Raw genomic sequence first — 21,015 nt, forward strand, 5'->3', positions numbered from 1 at the left:
TTTGAAAATTAAAACACTAATCGTAACGGGTCAGAAATCTCAAAATAAGGTTGAATCTAACGAGTCTGCTTGTCTGGTGGGTCTTAGTTGGGTCGGGTTCACTGATCATGACTATTCATGAGTGATCAGTGGGTCACCAGATCATTGAAAAGGTCAATGCTCCCTCCATTTGTGATTTTGTGTAATAATGTCTTTCCACAAACTATGTTCTCTGTGCACTATTCCTCAAAATGCCCCACCAATCAACAGCCAAGAAAGTCGCCGTGGTAGGTGCCGGCGCAGCCGGATTGGTGGCTGCGCGTGAGCTCAGAAAGGAAGGTCACGATGTAATGGTGTTCGAGCGCGGAACCCAGTTGGGCGGGAGCTGGGTTTACTCGTCTGAGGTCGAGTCTGACCCGCTCGGACTCGACCCAACTCGGAAAATCGTTGAGTCAAGCCTTTATGCTTCTCTCCGAACTAATCTTCCTAGAGAAGTCATGGGTTTTCGTGATTTTCCCTTTGTTCCTTCTGGTAATAATCTTCCCTTTCTTTTAATTTTTTGATACTGATTAGAATTGCTATCTAATTTGATTTGGGTGAAATTTCAATATCATTTTTAGGTTTTTAGTTAAGTATTCTATGTGATTTTGAAATTGGGAATGTGGGTTTTGATGGTAAACTTTGCTTTGTTTTAATTTGGAAGTGTATAACTGTAAATATTAGCTGGGAAAGTTCCCTGTATTTTACAATGGTAGTATTATGATTGTTGAAATTAGAAACTAATTTGGCTGATTCATGTAACTAAAGTCACGTTTGTTGGTGACCATAATAAATATGGAGGGCTGATAGTTCTATGTGCAAAAGTTGATTGGGTTGTTCTAATTAAGGTATAATAATGGTAATTTTGACGGCGAATGAAGGCAAAAAGTATGTATGATTAAGTAAAACGGAGTTGTATGCAATAGCTCTATTCATTTCTTTAATTGGAGACTGTTAACCCAATTCTGAAAGTCGGCAGGAAGAGAAAGGAAATGAATGGAATAGCATTTCTTTTGTTTTGTTTGATAGGGGGTTTAGCTAGAGGAATTGGTTGGAAATCGAAAAGTAATACAGTACTGAGTTATTAGCTTTGTTTTCATCCAAATTTTGGAAAGGAAAGTGAGGGGTTAGTATGTCCAGTCACTTCCTTTTCGTTATTTCCAATTCTTGTACAATAAAATGAAATTATTTGAAGGAATATTACTTTCCTTTCTTTTCCATCTGATTTATCCATGAGGTTGTTAATGTTGTTGTTGCGACTCTAGTCGTCCCTATTATCTTCTCTTTTAATTTCTATCTTAGTACCACTGTTATTCTTAGTACGACTGTTAATTATCGTATTAACAAGATGAAAAAGAATATGAAACTCACCATAGGGATAAGTGGGACTTAAGGTCGTAGAGGGAGTGTATAGCAATACAGTAAGCTACTCGTAGTAATGGGTGAGTACTACATTTAAGCTTCTCTCGTGCTTGATTGAAGGGCACTTTTGTTGTTGGAGAGAAATTACGAATTAGATCATATCTTATATTCTTATCAGAATTAAATCAACTACTCCCTCCGTTTTTTTATGTATCCACTTTCCAAAAAGAAGTGCTTTTTTTATATGTATCCACTTCTATTTTATTCTATTTTTTGCTATCATTTTTTACCATCTTACCCCCTTTCCCCATAACAATTACACCTTTTCATCACCTCTCTCCTACTTTACCCACCATTACCATTAATTTATTACACCTCTCTTACTTTTTCCACCTTTTTCTTACACCCAATTATCACTCATCGAAACAAGAGTGTACACAGAGGGAGTATATCGCAAGGGCTCCAGTCTCAGCCTGAACAATTCAGACCAATTTTCATCCTAGCACCGTCACAGGCTCACAGCTTCACATTTATTGTGTTTCTGTCCAGCTGAAGTTTGATGATATTCATTCCAGCCCTTGCCGATTTTCATATCTGCTGTTTACTTAATAGAGACATTTGGTACCGTTAACTAATATCCCATTTAACTATGGCTAAGTTTATTAACTTTTATGGGAAAAATTGGCACCTTTTATACTCCACAGTTTATCAATGAGATTTTTAGACGTGTGACGTAATGACGTGTGAAACTTGCGTTGCATACATTTGTACGTGCCCTCCAAAATGAGCCTTAGGCGACAGCGCTTTTTGTTACTGTTGACTTATTGTCGAAACTCAGGTGAATTCTGAAAGGATGATAATGTATTGCATGATGGAAAGTAAGAAGACACCATTCTTTCCGGTATATTGTTATCATAAGGTTCTGGGATTGGTTTGGTCGACTAGACTTACTGGTGGGTGCTTAACTGCTTATTTTTTTTCTTTGCAGGAAAACCCGACAGAGATTCACGAAGGTTTCCAGCTCATCAGGAGGTGCTGAGATATTTAGAGGATTTTGCTTGTGAGTTTGGACTGAATGAATTAATCTGTTGCCAGACAGAGGTGACATATGTTGGGTTGGAGACGGATGGAAAGTGGATGGTGAAATCTAGGAGGATTGGTGGAGCTGAGGGCTGCCAAGTGACCGGAACTTATGATGCTGTGGTAGTCTGCAGTGGACATTACACTGAACCACGAGTTGCTGATAATATTCCTGGTAATTTATATGTATTGCATAAGTGGTTCCTTCTAAATTTTTGTTTTGGCTCTAAAACTTCATGGATGGAGGATAGTGCATTACAAATTCAGCCTTTTTATAATTGTGCTGTCTCTTTGGGGTGGGAGGAGATAATCACTTTATTATTTATAATGCTACGAAGTATACAACTTGATGCGCCATACTGTGACCAACTTGAATGTGAATACTGAATAGCATATACGAAATATACTTATCAAACAAACAGTGCTGAAAACCTCTAGAAAACAGAATGGTATGTGAAAGCTTTTTTCTGTACAATAATATCACTAAGTGCCCCATCTTTTTATAATTTGTTGCTTCCATTCTAAACATGGGCGCAACGTCTTGGTTTTCTGTAGAAGCCTGCCATTTGCACATACTCGATCTGCATTGTTTCCCAGGTGTTAGTCTGTGAAATTGTTAATGTGAGGAAATGTCGTATCTTCATATGAAACATGTTGAAGAGAAGTAAATGGTGGCTTTAATCCCATGGGAAACGTAAATGTCCTAATACTATTTGATATCTATTAGTGCGGCTGAGAAAACTCCTTTATGATTATCAATTATTTCATCAGGCACTGGTAGAGTGATAGAAAACACCTTTAAAAGTGATAGAAAACACCTTTAAAATAAGTAATAGTTATTATTAGCTAGCAATAAGCATGTGATAATTGGCCATTAATACTTTCTTATGCTGATAAATGTGTGACTAGCATACAAGCTAGGTCATGTTTTTTATTTATTACTCCGTATTATTATGCCATATAGAACCAAATTGTTATACTAGTATACACGGCTTTTAAAGATTTTTTTTTTTTGTCATGCTCATATGTTGGGGGATGATTCTTGTTAGTTCTTAATAGGTTTTTCATCGTAACCTTTTACAGGCATTGACCTTTGGCCAGGGAGGCAAATTCATAGCCACAATTATCGTACTCCAGGACCCTATCAAGATCAAGTGTGTTTCTGATTCTAACTTTTGGTTCTGTGTTTTAGATTGATTTGTTCATATTCTGAGTTTTAGATTGCATAAAGTGCAGTGTTTATGTGTAAGAGTTCTGAGCAGTTGCATATTGGAGATGCTTGCTGCATCCATTTTATGAACTCCCCCATGTTCTATCCATCAGTTGATTTATGCTGGAAAATGATTAATCTGGTGTGGAAATCTGGTTTGGTGATAAATTGTGTTGGTGGTATGTACTGTTCATTCTGATCGATGAATATCAGCAAAGATTGTTATGTTAGAAATTGAAAAGAAAAATATGCATCGCCAGTTTTATTTCCTAAAACAGATCAAGTCAATATATCGGACTATGAATTTAGAATTAGAAATTGGAGATCTAAAGCGCCTCCCTCAACTTCCAATTTTGAGTACATTGACTTACTCGCCTTGTCCTTTACGATAACTTCCTTGGGTATGACCAAGTTCGAGATCTGAAATTTGTTTCTTCTTTGCTTAATGCCACCAAATTTAACTGGTTTGATATCCAAAGAAAAACAGGAACTTTTTGCTCTCCTTGCGATGAATTTTGTTTTATTTTTTAATTTTATAATCTCCTTTCTGTCGTCTTCCTGCTCCTGTCTGATCTTGCTTTCTTCAATGCTTTCCTGCTTCCATCAGGTTGTAGTTTTGATAGGGCTTTCTGTTAGTGCTCTTGATATCTCTAGGGACATTGCTGTATCAGCCAAAGAAGTCCACATAACAACTAGGTCTGAAGCAGCAGGAAAATTGGGCAAATTTGGAAAGCATCCTATTTATGATAACTTGTGGCTCCATTCAATGGTAAAAATACTCCCCTAGAGGAAGAAGCCGATAGCCATCATGATAAGTTCATTAAAAGCATCATTCATTTGTTTGTCCTTGGTGCTAGGAGAAGTTGACAAGATATTCTTTTACCACGAATAATGCAGATAGAAAAAGCCCATGAAGATGGTAGAGTATCGTTTCAAGATGGGAGTGAAGTCCTTGCAAATGTCATTCTCCATTGCACCGGGTATTTTGAAAATTTCTTCCCTAGAACTTTTTCATTAAGCTACTGAGACTGTAGTAGAGTCGGTGGTAGATAGATGCAGATGAACCTGAACCCATGTACCCTCTATAGGATGTATTAGCAACTGCACGACTTCATCTTATTGAACAAAAGCTGTAGAAAATCAATACCAGAACTTCTTATGGACTGATTTGTCATTTGTCAGGTACAAGCAACATTACCCTTTTCTTCATACCAGTGGTGCTGTGAGCGTTGATGATAATCGTGTGGGGCCGCTGTTCAAGCATGTGTTTCCTCCTGCATTAGCACCAGGTCTCTCCTTCGTTGGTGTCCCTTCATTTGTAAGATATCTCTTGGTGTTATAATTTCTACTTCTATCTAGGGGAGATATGATCTTCAGCACTAGTTATTTGGAGGAATTGACCAAAGTCTCTTCAAATCTCGTGCTAGGTTGTCCCTTTCTTCCTTTTTGAACTTCAAAGTAAGTGGATAACAGGCATATTATCCGGGCGGATATCACTTCCATCTGAAGAAAAGATGATGGAAGACATAGAAGCCTTCTACTCAAAATTGGAAGTTGAGGGAGTTCCAAAGCGCTACACACATCAGATCCATGATATAAAGGTACTTTTTTACATTATAACAAATGATTTCTTGCAATACTTCCGTAATGTACACACGGATGACGGCTTAACTCACAGGCTAAAGTCGTTTCATCTAAAAAATAACCCGAGGTCCACTAACAAGGTAGTCAAGGAAGTTATGATCGAATCCACTGGGAAACAATGTTCTCTAGTCTTTACTACTATCAATCAACGACACTAGATCAATGGTAACCAAAATCGGGGTTCTGTAATTGAACTATGACAAAAATAAACAAGGGAATTATCAATATTAAAAGGTCTAGGGTATCAGTTCAGCACAAATGCAATCCAAGATTGGAACATGAAACAAACAATAATTAATCAGACAATAGTATCTAGGTCGACAAGCTCTCTCGAATTGAAGTTTTCGTTAAAACAACAAAGTAACAACCACTTGCAATTTACTATAATACGTTCTACCTATTTTGTAAGCCTAAACGTTAGATTTATTCCTCTTGATGCATAATCCAACATTGTATAACTCAATCAATCAAGTCTGGCCAAACTAAACTGACATGCAATAGGAATTAGCAAAATCCAACAGTCAACGAATAATCATAAACAACCCCTTGCATTCATGGATCCCTATAGCCCCAAAATTAAACTACTCACGATTAAATAAAACAAAGCAATAACAATTATTTAAAGCATATTGAATAAATAAAGGAATTGAAAAGACAAGAAATTATACCAACGATGTGAAGCACAAATTGAAACGGAAATATTTCTTGAATTAATTAACCAAAGTGACTTAACAAGTTGAGGGAAAATAAAAGTGTTCGGGAAATTAATAACTAGAAAATAAGATAGGTTTTTCTCGTGCCTCTACCTAAAGTACTTATAGGCAAAAGATAAAAGGATAAACTAAAATAAAGAAAATCCGGAAAACGACATAAAATAGTGATCAGGCGATTCTGCCCGAACGGATGTGTGTATGATCTGAATGTTTGTGGAAAAAACTCTGCCTTCAACATCAGGTCCCGCTCTCGCCCGGTCGGTTGGGCTGTGAGCAAACAACAAAAACTGCTCATCTTCAAAACATGATAGCATCTTCGTTTCTTGTCAAAATTTGGCAAGTGATCAGTCGTTGGAAAATTCTTAAGGCTCTATTTGGTTCAAAATTAGTAAAGGAAAGGAAGAAATGAAGGAAAGAGAAAAGAAAAGAAAAGAAGGGAAAGGGAAGAGATTTTATTTCATATGTTTGGTGTAATGGAAGGAAATGAGAGGAAGAGAAAGGAAATAGAATTGACAAATTTTAATTTTCTCTTTCCTCTCAAATTCCTCCAATTCTGGTAGGAAAGGATACTGATTTTTTATTATAAAGGAGGTTTCCTCTCATTTCCCTTCCTTTCTCATCAAATCGTATGTCATTATCTAAACAAACACTGGAACATAATAAAAATCATTTTCTTTCTTTTATTTTCCTCTCAAATCCCCTCAATCAAACAATGTGTAAGTCTAAATTCCAACCCAATTGGAATCACTGCATTTTGGATCAGTAGAAGTTGATTTATGATAAAAAAATAGTGGATTAGAGTCATTTTTCTAATTCTTTCACTATTTGCTTTGCTTCAAAACTCTTCTAGTTCTAACTTAATGTTCAAGTTCTCAAAAGTCCATCATCTCTCATAGTGGTCTAAATGACCAATTACGTCAATGCTACAAATTCAAGGAGCACATTAGTACTAAAAGTTTCCCCGAAGAGTGCAATTAAGACCATTAACTAAGGAGGGATGGGGTAAAACTCTATATAAAACAGACACATCGCTAACAAACTGAGAAATAGGAATAAAAAGGAAAAAAAAACCAAAAATTAAACTAGAAAAGGATTTCAGATCCTCCTAACTATGTGCATCAGCATTAGCAAACAATTGTGCATCAGCATTAGCAAACAATTGTGCATCATAAGCATTATGCTTGAAGCATTTTTTCAGTGGCCAGAATAGGAATAATATGGTAATAGGTAATATTGGTATTGACAATACTAGTTGGACAAGCTATTAGGATAAGCTTGAAGGGGAAGGAAAAGAGTTCATTAGAGATGCGAGTGTGAAGTAAGTCGAAAAAATACCTATGTAAGAGGAGATCAGTGAGACAACAAGGGAAGCAGAAAATTGTTGTGAGAATTATCAAGTTTATTTTGCTTAGTTTTAGCTTGTAGTATGAGAGTGTCCATCCACTCGGAGGTCTGGGATTGTAGCAACCATTTGATGATTAATTGCATCAAATTACAATCAATTAAAACCTTTTCCTCAAATTCTTCTTCCTGATTTCCATATTCCTGATTTTCCAGTCTATAACAAAAATGAGTATCTTAATGACTGGTTCGGCAGTGTATGTGAAATTTGAATTCAGAGAATTGTAATTTTGTGTTGATATTGGAGTAGTTTTAGTCTTGTTACAGCATACTAAAAAAGAGAGTTTACCCCTTGTTTGAGCTTCAAAAATTTAGAAGCTTTCAGTTTGCTTCTAGCTAAAAATGCCATTAAGTGGTCATTTTTCGTATAACTGTTGTTAAGCTCTCTTTTCTCTCTTTCTATGTTCTTCGATGCCAATGTGGATTTTATAAGACACAGAGGTATTGGAGAAGCTGGTGACCTTTTTATGCCCTATTGCAAAAAAGATGATGACATTTTCTGATCTTTTTTCTGATGAGTATGGTTTAACAGTTTAACTGTAAGGAAACAAATTAAGAATTTAGTGGTTGATTTAGAAGTGATAAACAACCACAAATATACTTGGAAGTAGCTAAAGAACTTGGTTGAAATTGACTTCAAAGTTTGATTTTTACACAGAAACTCTTTGTGCCATTTGAGTATGAGGATTGGCTTGCTGCAGAATCAGGCTGCCCTCCCCCTGAGGAGTGGAGGAAGAATATGTTTTATGGCACAATCGTCCGCACACTTAATCAACCAGCGACTTGTCTTGATGAATGGGTCGATGAAGACTTGGTTCTGCAAGCGCATCAAGATTTTATGCAATACTTGTCTGCTGCAGTTGCTGCTTCAGCACTATGATTGTAAACATTGATTCATTGTGAAAAATTATATCTGCCTAGAAGCGAAAAGCACAGAAAAGAGAATTACTGCTGTCACAGACACAGTTGTGTATTGCTGATTTGCTGCAATTGGGGTTGTATTAATAAAATATTATTCACTTTCTTTAACACTGAGATTTTAAACTTAGTTCATTCCTTGAAATGCTGTGTATGTTGCATGATTAGAGTAGAGGCTAGAAAAGAAGTTTCTGGAAAGCATATCAGACAAGGGGAGTCTGTATGGTTGCATAAGATTCAACTTATATGTTGATAGGAATTGAATCTCACCTCTCCGACCGGCGACCGGGCCTAGTTAATTTCTAGTACGTTCCATTTTAGTCAAACTATCGAAAATTGAACTGGTCAATTGCGGTATTGACTTTTACAGAAACAGAAACAGAAACGGACACCTCCAACCGGCTGACGCTTTGAGATGGTGTGTTAGCTTTTACGGAATACTTTTTTGAGTAGCTGTTAGCCAGTTTGTTAAAAATTAATTCCAATTGGTTCAAATGCTGCTGTCTTTGAAAATTGCGACGCTAATTTGTGACGGGTCAGAAATCTCAGAATAAGGTTGAATTTAACGAGCTGAACAGCAGGTGGGTCTTAGACTTAGTTGGGTCGGGTTAACAATTGAATACTCCGTAGTGAACTAGTGATCAGTATCACTGATCAGTGGGTCACCAGATCATTGGAAAAGTCAACAATCCCTCCATTTGTGGTAGTACTCCACTCCATAATGCCTTTCCACAAACGACGTTCTCTGTAGTCTGTACACTATCCCAAAATGTCACACCAATCAACAACCAAGAAAGTCGCCGTGGTAGGAGCCGGCGCAGCCGGTTTGGTGGCGGCGTGTGAGCTTAGAAAGGAAGGTCACCATGTTGTGGTGTTCGAGCGCGGGACCCAATTGGGCGGGAGCTGGGTTTACTCGTCCGAGGTTGAGTCTGACCCGCTCGGACTCGACCCAACTCGGAAAATCGTTGAGTCAAGCCTTTATGCTTCTCTCCGAACTAATCTTCCTAGAGAAGTCATGGGTTTTCGTGATTTTCCATTTGTCCCTTCTGGTAATAATCTTCCCTTTCTTTTCATTTTTAGATACTGTATTAAATTGTCGTCTAATTTGATTTGGTAGAATTGAATTTGGATTTTCAAGATCATTTTTAGGTTTTCGATTAAATACTCTGTGTAATTTTGAAATTGGGAAAGTGGATTTTGATTGGTATACTTTGCTTGGTTTCAAATTGGAAGTGTTAATATTAGATGGGAAAATTCCACTGTATTTTACAATGTTATCTGCTCCTATGATTGTTGAAAGTAGCAACTAATTTGGTTGATTTATTGGCGACCATAATAGATATGGAGGGCTGATAATTCAATATGCAAGTGCTGATTTGGTTGTTCTAATGATTAAGGATTGATGATTTTGACTGTGAATGAAGGCAAGATGTATGTAAAATTATGTAATATGAGCACTTACAATAGCTCTGTTCATATCCAATATTGAAAACCAGGAAGGGGAGAGAAGTTAAGCTGTTAAGTGAAGAGATAGGAAATGAATGGAGTAGCATTTCTTTTGTTTTGCTTGAAACGGGATCTGTAAGCTAGTTATAGAGGGACTAGAAGGAAATGGAAAAAAGTTATGACAAGCTGTTAGTTAGTGAGATCGAGTTAAGCATGTCCAACCACTTCCTTTTCGCTACTATAAGTTTTCGTACAATTAGTGAAACTATGTGAGGGAGTATAACTTCCCTTTCTTTTCCATCTGATTCCTCCATGGGGTGGGGCTGTTAATATTCTTATTGTGACTCTAGTCATCCCTCGATTTTCTCTTTTAATACTATCTTAGTACCACTATTAAGTACTCCGTATTAACAAGGTGAAAAAAAATGAAGCTTGACATTGGAATAAGTAGACTTGTTCTGTATTTCACCAGGCGCAATGTTACCACGATCAATGTCAATAATGGAGAGCATTGTACAGTAAAGTAGTTATGTGTCGGTATTACCGTATTGCACACTTTTTCCTTTGGAGGAGCACTACAAGTTAGGTCATATCTTCTGGTAAATAAGTTGACTGTAGTGCATGCATTCCAGTCTCGCCTTAATAATTTTAGAGCAATGTTCATCCTGGCACCTTAACAGCTTTGCAGTTTGTGTATATGAATCCTGCTGAAGTTTGAGGATTTTAATTCCATTCTGTGACATTTTTCCATTCCCGTTGTTTACCCCTATCCTTAAAAGAAATTTAAGTAAATATTAGTTTGTCAACCTTTATGGGAAAAATTGACACCTTGTATAGTTTATCAATGGAACTATCGGATATGTGACATTTGAAACTTGCATTATGTGCATTTGTACGTGCCCTGCAACCCGAGCCTTAGTGACGGAGCTTTTTGTTTCCGTTGACTTATTGTCGTATCAATTCTGCAGGAACTTAGAATTCTGAAATGAAAATTATGTATTACATGATGAAAAGCAAGAGAACCTTTATTACTTGCATAATGTTATTCATGAGGTTCTGGGACTGGTTATTTGGACTAGACTTATTGGTGGCCTGGTGGGTATTTTTTTCTTTGCAGGAAAAGCCGACAGAGATTCACGAAGGTTTCCAGCTCATCAGGAGGTGCTGAGATATTTGGAGATTTTTCTTGTGAATTTGGACTGAATGAATTAATCTGCTTTCAGACAGAGGTGAGGCATGTTGGGTTGGAGACAGATGGAAAGTGGATGGTGAAATCTAGGAGGATTGGTGGAGCTGAGGGCGGTGATGTGACTGAAACTTACGATGCTGTGGTAGTCTGCAATGGACATTTTACTGAACCACGAGTTGCTGACAGTATTCCTGGTAATGTATATGTACTGCATGGTCTGCATTAATGGTTCATTCTAAATCTTTGTTTCTTATAGTAAATGGGTTTTAGAGCTTCTTGAAAGGAGGAAAATGCTTTACAAATACAGCCTTTATTCTTGGTGTGTTGTTTCTGTGTGGTGGAAGGTAAAATAATCACATAACTATATTGTTTATTATGCTATACGACTTGATATGCCACACTGTGATCCAACTTCGATGTTAAAAACATAGACTGAATAATTATCAAGCAAGCAGTGTTGAATACCTCTAGAAAACAGAATAGGATGATCATATGAAAGCTTTTTTCTAGGGAATAAAATCAATAAGTGTCCCATTTTTTTTAAAGTTGTTGATATCTTTTTTTGTCCATTTCCGATGGAGCCAAAGATTCATTTGTTCTTTTGGTTGTGGGATGTAATGGACTAAATCAAAATGGCTCTTAAATCCTCTTTGCTTCCTTTCCATGAAGTAGAAGATGGTCATCCCATTGTCTTTCCGTTATCGCTTTTGGGTCAATTGGAAACAACCTCTCTGCAATTGCAGGGGTAAGGTTGCGTACACCCGACCCCCCCTTACCCCGCTTCTTGCGGGAGCCTCTTTGAGGCAACGGGGTAATGATAATGATGAATGATGTTGATATCTTTTTGAGAATGGAAGGATCTTCTTGGTTTCCTTTAGGACCCTGCTATTTGAACATATGTACAGATATTTGAAGTACATTGTTTCCCAGGTGTCAATCTGTGAAGTTACTAATATGTGAGCAAAAATATTGCATCTTCAATCTTCATATGAAACGCATTGAAGAGAGGCAGATCGTAGCTTCAATTCAATGGTAAACATTATACTAATGTTCAATAATGCTATTTGATAACTGTGAGAGCTGCTTAGCAAAATCCGTTATGAATATCAATTATTCCACCAGTCACTGGTAGAGTGATAGGCGTCACCTGTGAAATCTGGTAGTTACTGTTAGAGAGCATGTAATAATCGGCCATTAATACTTTCTTATGCTGACAAATTTTTGACTTGCATACAAGCCAAGTCTATTTTTATTTTATTATTATGCCAAATAGAACCAATTGTAAAACTAGTATACACGTCTTTGAAAATTTAATTTTGTGTCATGCTCATGTGTTGGGTAATGATGCTTGTTAGATCTTAGCTTGATAGGTTTCTCATCATAACCTTCTACAGGCATTGACCTTTGGCCAGGGAGGCAAATTCATAGTCACAGTTATCGTATTCCAGGACCCTACAAAAACCAAGTGTGTTTCTGATTCTATATTTGGTTATTCTGTGTTTTAGATTGGTTTGTTCATATTCGGAGTTTTATATTGCTTAGAGTGCAGTGTTTATACGTAGTTTTAAATGGTTGTATATTAGAGATGCTTGCTGCGTTCATTTATATGAAGTCCCCCATGTTCTATCCTTCAGTTCGATTATGCTGGCAAATGATTCATCTTGTGTGGAAATCAGGGTTTGTGATAAAGTTTGTAGGTGGTGTTTGTGTTGCTCATTCTGATAATCTGATCAATGAATATCAACAAAGGTTGTTTTAGAAATTTAAAGAAAAATATGTATCGCCTTCTTTTTCCTAAAAAAGATTAAATCAATCAGTGGACAATCAACAAGTTCCTGTAGGGGAAAATCATGACTGTGCCTAATTCCCCACCCCAAGAAAAAAAAAATAAGAAAGAAAAAAGAAAAGAAAATTTCGCTCTGCTTGTAAGTTTTTTTTTAGAACTTTTCTTTTAATTTATAATGTTCTTTCTTTTTCCTGCTCCTGTTTGTCTAGGAATAACTATCTTGCTTTCTTCAATGCTTTCCTGCTTCCATCAGGTTGTAGTTTTGATAGGGCTTTCTGCTAGTGCTCTTGATATCTCTAAGGACATTGCTGTATCAGCCAAAGAAGTCCACATAACAACTAGGTCTGAAGCAGCAGGGAAATTGTGGAAACTTGGAAAGCATCCTATTTATGATAACTTGTGGCTCCATCCAATGGTAAAAATACTCACCTGGAGGAAGAAACCAATAGCCAGCATAATAGGTTCTCTAAAAGCAGTTATCGTTTTTTGTCCTTGATGCTAAGATAAGCTGACAAAAAATTCTTCTACCATGAATAATGCAGATCGAAAAAGCCCATGAAGATGGTAGAGTATCGTTTCAAGATGGGAGGGAAGTCCTTGCAGATGTCATACTCCATTGCACCGGGTATTTTGAAAATTCCTCCCATATAACCTTTTCGTAAAGCTACAGTGACTGTAGGAGAGTTGGTGGTGGACAGATGCAGATGAATTCAAACCCATGTAACCCCTATGGAATGTACTAGGCTACTAGGATCTGCACAACTTCAGTTCATTGAACAAAAGCTGTAGAAAAGTTATACCAGAACTTCTTATGGACTGATATGTCATTTGTCAGGTACAAGCAACATTTCCCTTTTCTTCATACCAGTGGTGCCGTGAGCGTTGACGATAATCGTGTGGGGCCTCTGTACAAGCATGTGTTTCCTCCTGCATTAGCACCAGGTCTCTCCTTCGTTGGTGTCCCATCGCTTGTAAGATTTCTCCTGGTGTTATTATTTCTATTTCTAGGGGAGTTGATCTTTAGGGTTTAGTTAGCTGGAGGAATTGACCAAAGTCGTTTTAAATCTCGTTCTAGGTTGTCCCTTTCTTCCTTTTTGAAGTTCAAAGTAAGTGGATAGCAGGCGTATTATCTGGGAGGATATCACTTCCATCTGAAGAAAAGATGATGGAAGACACAGAAGCCTTCTACTCAGAATTGGAACTTAAGGGAGTTCCAAAGCGCTATACACATAAGATCCATGATTTTAAGGTGAATTTTACGCTGGATGAATGATTTCATTCAATACTTACATTCACGTACACATAGGCTAACAAATAGAGAAAGGGAAATAAAAAGGAAAGAACAAAAAACAAGAAAATAAAAGTAAAAAGGGATTTCAGATTCTCTACTCTGTGCATCAGCATTCGCAAACAGTTGTGTGTCAGTATTATGTTTGAAACAACTTTTCAGGGGCTGAAGTGGGAATAAATTTAGGTAGACTAGCCCAGGGGGAGGGACACTATTGGTATTCCAACATTAGTGTGTTAGGATTAGCTTGTAGAGGGACGGAAGACAGTTGGTTAGAGGTGAGAGTGGGAAGGAAGTCAGAAAATACCTGTACTGGAGGAGATCAGTTAGTGAGAGAGAAAAGGAAGCTGAAAATTCTTGAGAGAATTGAGAAGTCCTATTTTTCTTTGTTTTAGCTTGTAGTATGGGAGTGTCCAGCCACTCGAAGGTCAGGGAGTAGGTACCATTTGATGATTTTAATTGATTCAAATCACAGAGTATCAATTTTCCGCCAAATTCTCTTGTTCTTCCTCATTTCTTTATTTCTGATTTTCCAGTCTATAATAATTAACAAATATCTTTATAATGACTTGGTCGGCAGTGATTGTGAAATTTGAATTCAGAGGATTCTTGCTGGTTAATATTAGTTGTCAGTCTTGTAAAAGGATACTAAAAAAAGATTTTGCTCTTGTTTGTGCTTCAAAAGTTCAGAAGCTTTCAGTGAGCTTCTAGCTAAGATTTCTGTTTTTCTCTTTTTATATGCTCTAATGCCAATGTGGACATTGTAAGACAGAAAGATGTTTGATTTAATCTTGTGACCTTTTTATGCCGTAATGCAAAACGACGATGGCACTTTTTGATCTGTTTCTGATTAGTAGGGGTTAATGTAAGGAAACAAATTAAGAATTTAGTGCTTGATTTAGGAGAATTGATAGTCAACCATAAATATACCATTGACCAGATAGTTTCTCATGTCTATTTTGTATTATTATCCTTGGGATTTTGGTTAAAATAATAGTTCAAAAACGAGTTAAAAAGCAGCTTTTTAACCAACAATTTTTACCAAAATACAGTTAAGAGTGAAACATTTTGTTCACTTTCAAAGATTGGTCGTTAGTCCCTCACTGAAATGTACTCGACTTGCCGTCATCTTGTAAAAATTCTTATGTGCACCCGTGTGCACCGTGCACCCAAGGGTATTTGTGCCCATTGGCGATTTCTCTCACATTTTCTCCTCACATGATGTGCAGCTTGCACCTTAGATGTGTTGCTCATCCTGTAGTCCGGGGAAGGATAGGAGAATAAGGAATAACTTTGTTTGGAGTAAGGGATTTTGGGAGGGAAAGGAATAGGAAGGATCCATGTTTTCCCTCTATAAGTGATGAACCAAATCCTTCAAGACTAGGAAAAACGAGGAAGTAATATCTCCCCTTGCTTTCCCTCCCTCCCCGTGTTTTGAAACAGACATTGAGTGAAGTACCTACAGAACTTGGTTGAAATTGACTTCAATGTTGGATTTCTACACAGCGGCTCTTTGCTCCATTTGAGTACGAGGATTGGCTTGCTGCAGAATCAGGCTGCCCTCCTACTGAGGAATGGAGGAAGAATATGTTCTATGGGACTGCAGTCCGCTTGTTTAAACAAATAGAAACTTATCGTGATGAATGGGACGATGAAGACTTGATCCTGCAAGCGCATGAAGATTTTATGAAATACTTGTCCGCTGAAGGCAGGGCCGTAGTTTCTGCTGCTTCAGCAGTGTGATAATAAACTTTGTTTCATGGTGAAAAATTATATCCATTGTCTAATACCACTGTTTGAAATAAGCCAAAGCACATAAGAAATAATTACTACTATGACAGTTGTGTTATGCTGCATTGGAGATTGTTCTAGGAGGGTTCATTTTTTGTAATATTATATTATTGTCCATCACTATAAAAATACTGTAAACAATTGCATGGTATTTCATGCCGTTCATCACCAAATAAAATCAAAAGTCAACGCTCCCCGGTCCCTCCATCTTGTTTGTTCACTAACCCAAGGATGTCCCTTCTATTGGCATCCAAGAAAGTAGCCGTGATAGGCGCTGGTGCAGCCGGGTTGTCCGCGGCGCGCGAGCTTAAAAGGGAAGGTCATGGTGTAGTTGTGTTTGAGCGTGGTGGGCAGCTGGGTGGGGTCTGGGTTTACTCGCCGGAGAGTGAGTCAGACCCTCTTGGACTCGACCCAACTCGGAAAATTGTTCATTCCAGCCTTTACGCTTCGCTCCGCATTAATTTTCCTAGAGAGGCTATGGGCTTTCGTGAGTTCCCCTTTGCCCCTTCTGGTAATAATCTTTCCTTTGTTGTCTTTTACTCCATTGTTCAATTACTCTCTCTGTTTCCATTATGTTCCATTCGCTATTGCCCGTTTAACTATATAATTAGTTTAACTGTTTAAATGTGGGAAGAACTGGCATCTTTTAATGTTCTCAATGGGAATCTTGGTTATGTGACATATGAAACTTGTACTGTGTACATTTGTACTTTCCCTACAGACCAGAGCTCTAGGTGGTAGCCTCTTTTGTTGCCGGACTTATTACATGGTGGAAAGTATAGGAAGACAGACTATTATTACAATTTACAAGCATATTGGTATTCACATGGTTTCGAACTAGTTACTTGACGAGATTTATTGGTGATGGTGCAATTGTTCTTTTATTTGCAGGAAAACCCGATAGAGATCCTCGAAGATTTCCAGCTCACCAGGAAGTCCTAAGATATTTGGAGGATTTTGCTGATGAGTTTGGACTGAATGAACTAATCCGTTACCAGACAGAGGTTAGTTATGTTGGGTTGGAGAAAGACGGGAAGTGGATGGTGAAATATAGGAGGATTGATGGAGATGAGGACAGTGAAGTGGATGAAACTTACGATGCTGTGGTTGTCTGCAGCGGGCATTTTACTGAACCGCGACTTGCTGAAGATATTCCTGGTAATTTGTTCCTTTTAAATATTTGGTTTTATATAGGACATGTACGTATGTCTCATGAAAGAAGAATATTGCATAACAAGTTAAGCCTTTCTATTGTAGTGTTTGTCTCTGTGGGGTGGGAGATGATAATCGGCATAGCTCTGTTGTTAATGTTAATAATCATGTAAGCCTGTATGCATGACTTGGTTTTCCAAACTACAATCCATCTTTTATGTGAAAAAGAACTGAAGAATTATCAGACAGGGATGTTGAATAATGAATACCTCTAGAAAACACAACAGTTTCTGAAAGCAATTATCATGTTGCCGTTAAGATGTCTATCTGTCGAGTTACCAATGCGAGAAATACTGCATTTTCATCAAGAAACGCATTGAACAGAGACATACCATGGCCTGAGGCTGTATTCCATGGGCTACATAATACAAATGTTTACACTACTTTAATTAAAGCTAATAGCTATTAGAGTCGTTGAGGAAATTCCTTGATGAATATAAATGGCCAAATAATAACACCTCATTTTGAAACCGAATTGTTGTATTCAGAGATAGATCACCTGATAATCAGTTATGCCTATTTCTTCTGCTGACGATTTTTACCAGCATACAAGCTATTAATAGTTTTATTATGCCAAGATAGAACCAATAGTATATATGCAATGTCTGCAGATATTGATATTGGCCTTATTAGTTGCTAGATGTTTGTATTAGCTGGTTTGACTAGTTGTTTGTGTAAGAGTGTTTGATAAATTAGCTGTTTAATATGTATTACATACTTTGTTGTTGGATAGTTTGTTTCTTAATTTTTTTTTTTTTTTTGGTAAAATAGAATTATATTGAACAAACTCAAGCCTTACCGTTCAACAGAAACAAAGGCGACACAAAATCAAAACAACAAACCTATATGGCACAAAGCCTACTAGTTTGTTTCTTATTAATATTAGACAAATAGTTTATTATGTTAATTATTTTCTCTTTATGTTTTGAATAAACATTGAATAAATAAAACAAAAATATTTAAAAGAAATATTCTTAATTTAAAATTTATAACACTCGTATTTAAATTCTTGATTTGCAAATAGAAAAATATTACTAATTTTACAAGCATGATTGCAATAGTTTTCTAGTGCTTAAAAGTATTAATATACGAAGTAAAGTTTATTACAACAAGAAACGAGTGTAGTAAATGGGGTGAAATGAAGGAGACCGAGTAATGTTTTTAAGAGGGAAATAATACAGGGTGACAAGGTCGGTAGGGGTTGTAATTTTAGGCAATATAAGACAAAGTAGTCATTTTACATTCACTTTCTCAAACCTCTAATTGCAAAAGGCTCTTATGTTAAGCTTTTTCATCAAAAACTCTCTTCCAAACCTCTCATAACTAAACACTTCCAATAAACTTTTTCAAAAGGTCAAACTTGTAATTTACCTCAAAAAGCTCATTTTCCCTCAAACCTCTCGTAACCAAACACCCCTATTATCATGATTAAATGTCCGTTAAATATCTCATTGATCATTACCTTTTATGTGATTTGATTATATCTTGCAGGCATTGACGTTTGGCCAGGGAAGCAAATTCATAGCCACAATTATCGTATTCCAGAACTCTATCAAGATCAAGTATGTCACTGATACTAATTTGGTTATTTTGTATTTTTATGTTGACTAGTGCATATTTCTTCTCCTTATGATGATTTGTTTTTTTGGTTTTCTTGAATTGTTATCCCCTCCTTCTTTCTGATGCTTCTGTTTGTCTAGGAATCCTGCTTTCTTTAATGCTTTACTGCTTCCTCAGGTTGTAGTTTTGATAGGGCTTTCTGCTAGTTCTATCGATATCAGTAGGGACATTGCTGGATTTGCCAAAGAAGTTCACATTGCAACTAGATCTGAAGCAGCCAAATTTGGAAAGCATCCTGGGTATGGTAACTTGTGGCTTCATCCAATGGTAAAACAAACTCACCTAGAAGAAGCAACTGATACCACCATGAAAGTTCATTGATAGAATTGTTTGTCGCCATGCTAGGGTAATTTGATAAGACAATCTTCTAATTGAATAATGCAGATTGAAAAAACACATGAAGATGGTAGAGTATCATTTCAAGATGGGAGTGTGGTTCTTGCTCATGTCATTCTCCATTGTACCGGGTATTTTGAAATTTCTTTCACCAATTTAATTATTCCTGGTGTGTCTGAATATTGAATATCCTAATCCAAGACTCGTACCCTGTGTCTGAGTACATCATAGGAGAGTCAACATTAGATAGATGCCAGTGGGTTTACAACTACATTTTATTGAACTAGACGCCGTAGAAAATTAATACCATTAGTACTTCTGATGAACTGATAAGTCATTGGTCAGGTACAAGCAACAGTTCCCTTTTCTTCATACCAATGGTGCTGTAAGCGTTGATGATAATCGTGTGGGGCCGCTGTACAAGCATGTATTTCCTCCAGCTTTAGCACCAGGACTCTCCTTCGTTGGTGTCCCTGCATTTGTAAGATTACTCCTGGTGTCACAATTTCTACTTGTATCTAGGGGAGATATGATCTTCAGCAGTAGATGGCTTAACCAAGTTTTCTCAAACTTTATGCATGCTAGGTTATCGCGTTCTTCCTTTTCGAACTTCAAAGTAAGTGGATAGCAGGTGTTTTATCTGGTAGGATATCACTTCCATCTGAAGAAAAGATGACGGAAGATGTTGAAGCCTTCTACTCAGAATTAGAAGCTGAGGGAGTTCCAAAGCGCTACACACATAGGATCCATGATATTAAGGTAAATTTTAGTCGATCAAGAAGAACAATGCTGCCCTATTTCCAAACAGACTGTTTAAACATAATTTGGTTGAAACTGACTTCAAACACAGCGGCTTTTTGGACCGTTTGAACACGAGGATTGGCTTGCTGCAGAAACGGGGTGTCCTCCAGCCGAGGAATGGAGGAAGGGTATGTTTTATGGGACAATCCTCCGCGCTTTTAAATCAGAGACTTATCGCGATGTATTGGATGATGATGACCTTGTCCTGCAAGCGCATCAAGATTTTGTGCAATACTTGTCTGCTCAAGGCAGGGACATAATACTCCGTACTACATAAGGTTCGGATTGCATGCTGCTGTCTATAAGCCAAAGCATGGATAAAGAATTGCTACTATGACAATTGTGTATCATTGGAGCTGTATAAACAAAAACTTCTCCGTTTTCTTTAACACACTGCGGTGAGATTCTACTGGGAGAGTTTGATTTGGTATAAAACATTTTCATTCATTGTATGTTATTTGGTACGACAAGTGATGTAAAACAATTTTCTATGAACTCTTTCGATGGTGTAAAACATTTTCCGTTTGAAGGAAAGGAAAATCACTTTTCCTCTTGCCTCCTTCTCTCTACCTATCAATCCTCATTCATCTGCTTCTATTTCCTTTTTTTCCTATGAATTCTTGTGCAAAGAACAAAATAAAGGAAAATTGTTCGAATCAGATCCTTGTTAAGTCATCTAATTTCTGATATGGTTAGATCTATTTCGGTTCAACCCAGTTTCATGTCGGATACGAATCGAGTTTGGATCGGGCCATTCGTACCCATCCAAATTTGCCAGCTAATACATTTACCCCAAAACACAATATATAATCATTCTTAATTTGAAGAGGCAATTTACCAGATACAAGTCCCAACAACCGAATCATTCATTTGAATCATATACTCCACCTATAAATTCCTAAAATTAATCATTCATCTGAATCTATGTAACCAAAACATGTGTGCGGTCCAATTTAGTATAAAACCACATGATTAAACATAAATAATTGACGTGCACACGAATACAGTATTTGCATCCCCACTTGGTCCACCACCCTCACATGTGCTTTTCCCTATCCTCTAATTTAACAAATCCATTGAACTTGATTACACGCACAAAAACAAATTAATAAAACATACATTAATCACGGGATAAATTATTAATAAAATATATATTTGGAGATGTCTGCAGGACAATGGTTCTCCCAAAAATATTCTACT

At 37.1% G+C, this 21,015-nt stretch overlaps 2 protein-coding genes across 2 annotated transcripts; both read left to right on the plus strand.

The window, feature by feature from the left end:
• The first annotated feature begins 171 nt into the window (after nt 1-171).
• Nucleotides 172-8,457, plus strand: LOC110789092 (flavin-containing monooxygenase FMO GS-OX-like 4). Its single transcript, XM_021993740.2, has 8 exons — nt 172-510; nt 2,369-2,635; nt 3,544-3,614; nt 4,278-4,439; nt 4,568-4,650; nt 4,853-4,988; nt 5,098-5,271; nt 8,087-8,457. Exons 1-8 carry the CDS (start codon nt 231-233, stop codon nt 8,306-8,308), a joined length of 1,395 nt encoding a protein of 464 aa, XP_021849432.1. The 5' UTR covers nt 172-230; the 3' UTR covers nt 8,309-8,457.
• A 468-nt stretch (nt 8,458-8,925) lies between these two features.
• On the plus strand, nt 8,926-20,370 carry LOC110789095 (flavin-containing monooxygenase FMO GS-OX5-like). The gene is given in 16 exon segments (XM_021993743.2): nt 8,926-9,395; nt 10,910-10,966; nt 10,969-11,175; nt 12,376-12,446; nt 13,021-13,182; nt 13,310-13,392; nt 13,603-13,738; nt 13,843-14,016; nt 16,102-16,357; nt 16,738-17,004; nt 18,550-18,620; nt 18,796-18,945; nt 19,063-19,145; nt 19,360-19,495; nt 19,600-19,773; nt 19,865-20,370. Coding segments are annotated over 16 exon segments (2,535 nt in total). The 5' UTR covers nt 8,926-9,115; the 3' UTR covers nt 20,093-20,370.
• The last annotated feature ends 645 nt before the right edge of the window (nt 20,371-21,015 follow it).

The sequence above is a fragment of the Spinacia oleracea genome, chromosome 3, assembly GCF_020520425.1.
Source record: "Spinacia oleracea cultivar Varoflay chromosome 3, BTI_SOV_V1, whole genome shotgun sequence".
NCBI lineage: Eukaryota > Viridiplantae > Streptophyta > Magnoliopsida > Caryophyllales > Amaranthaceae > Spinacia > Spinacia oleracea.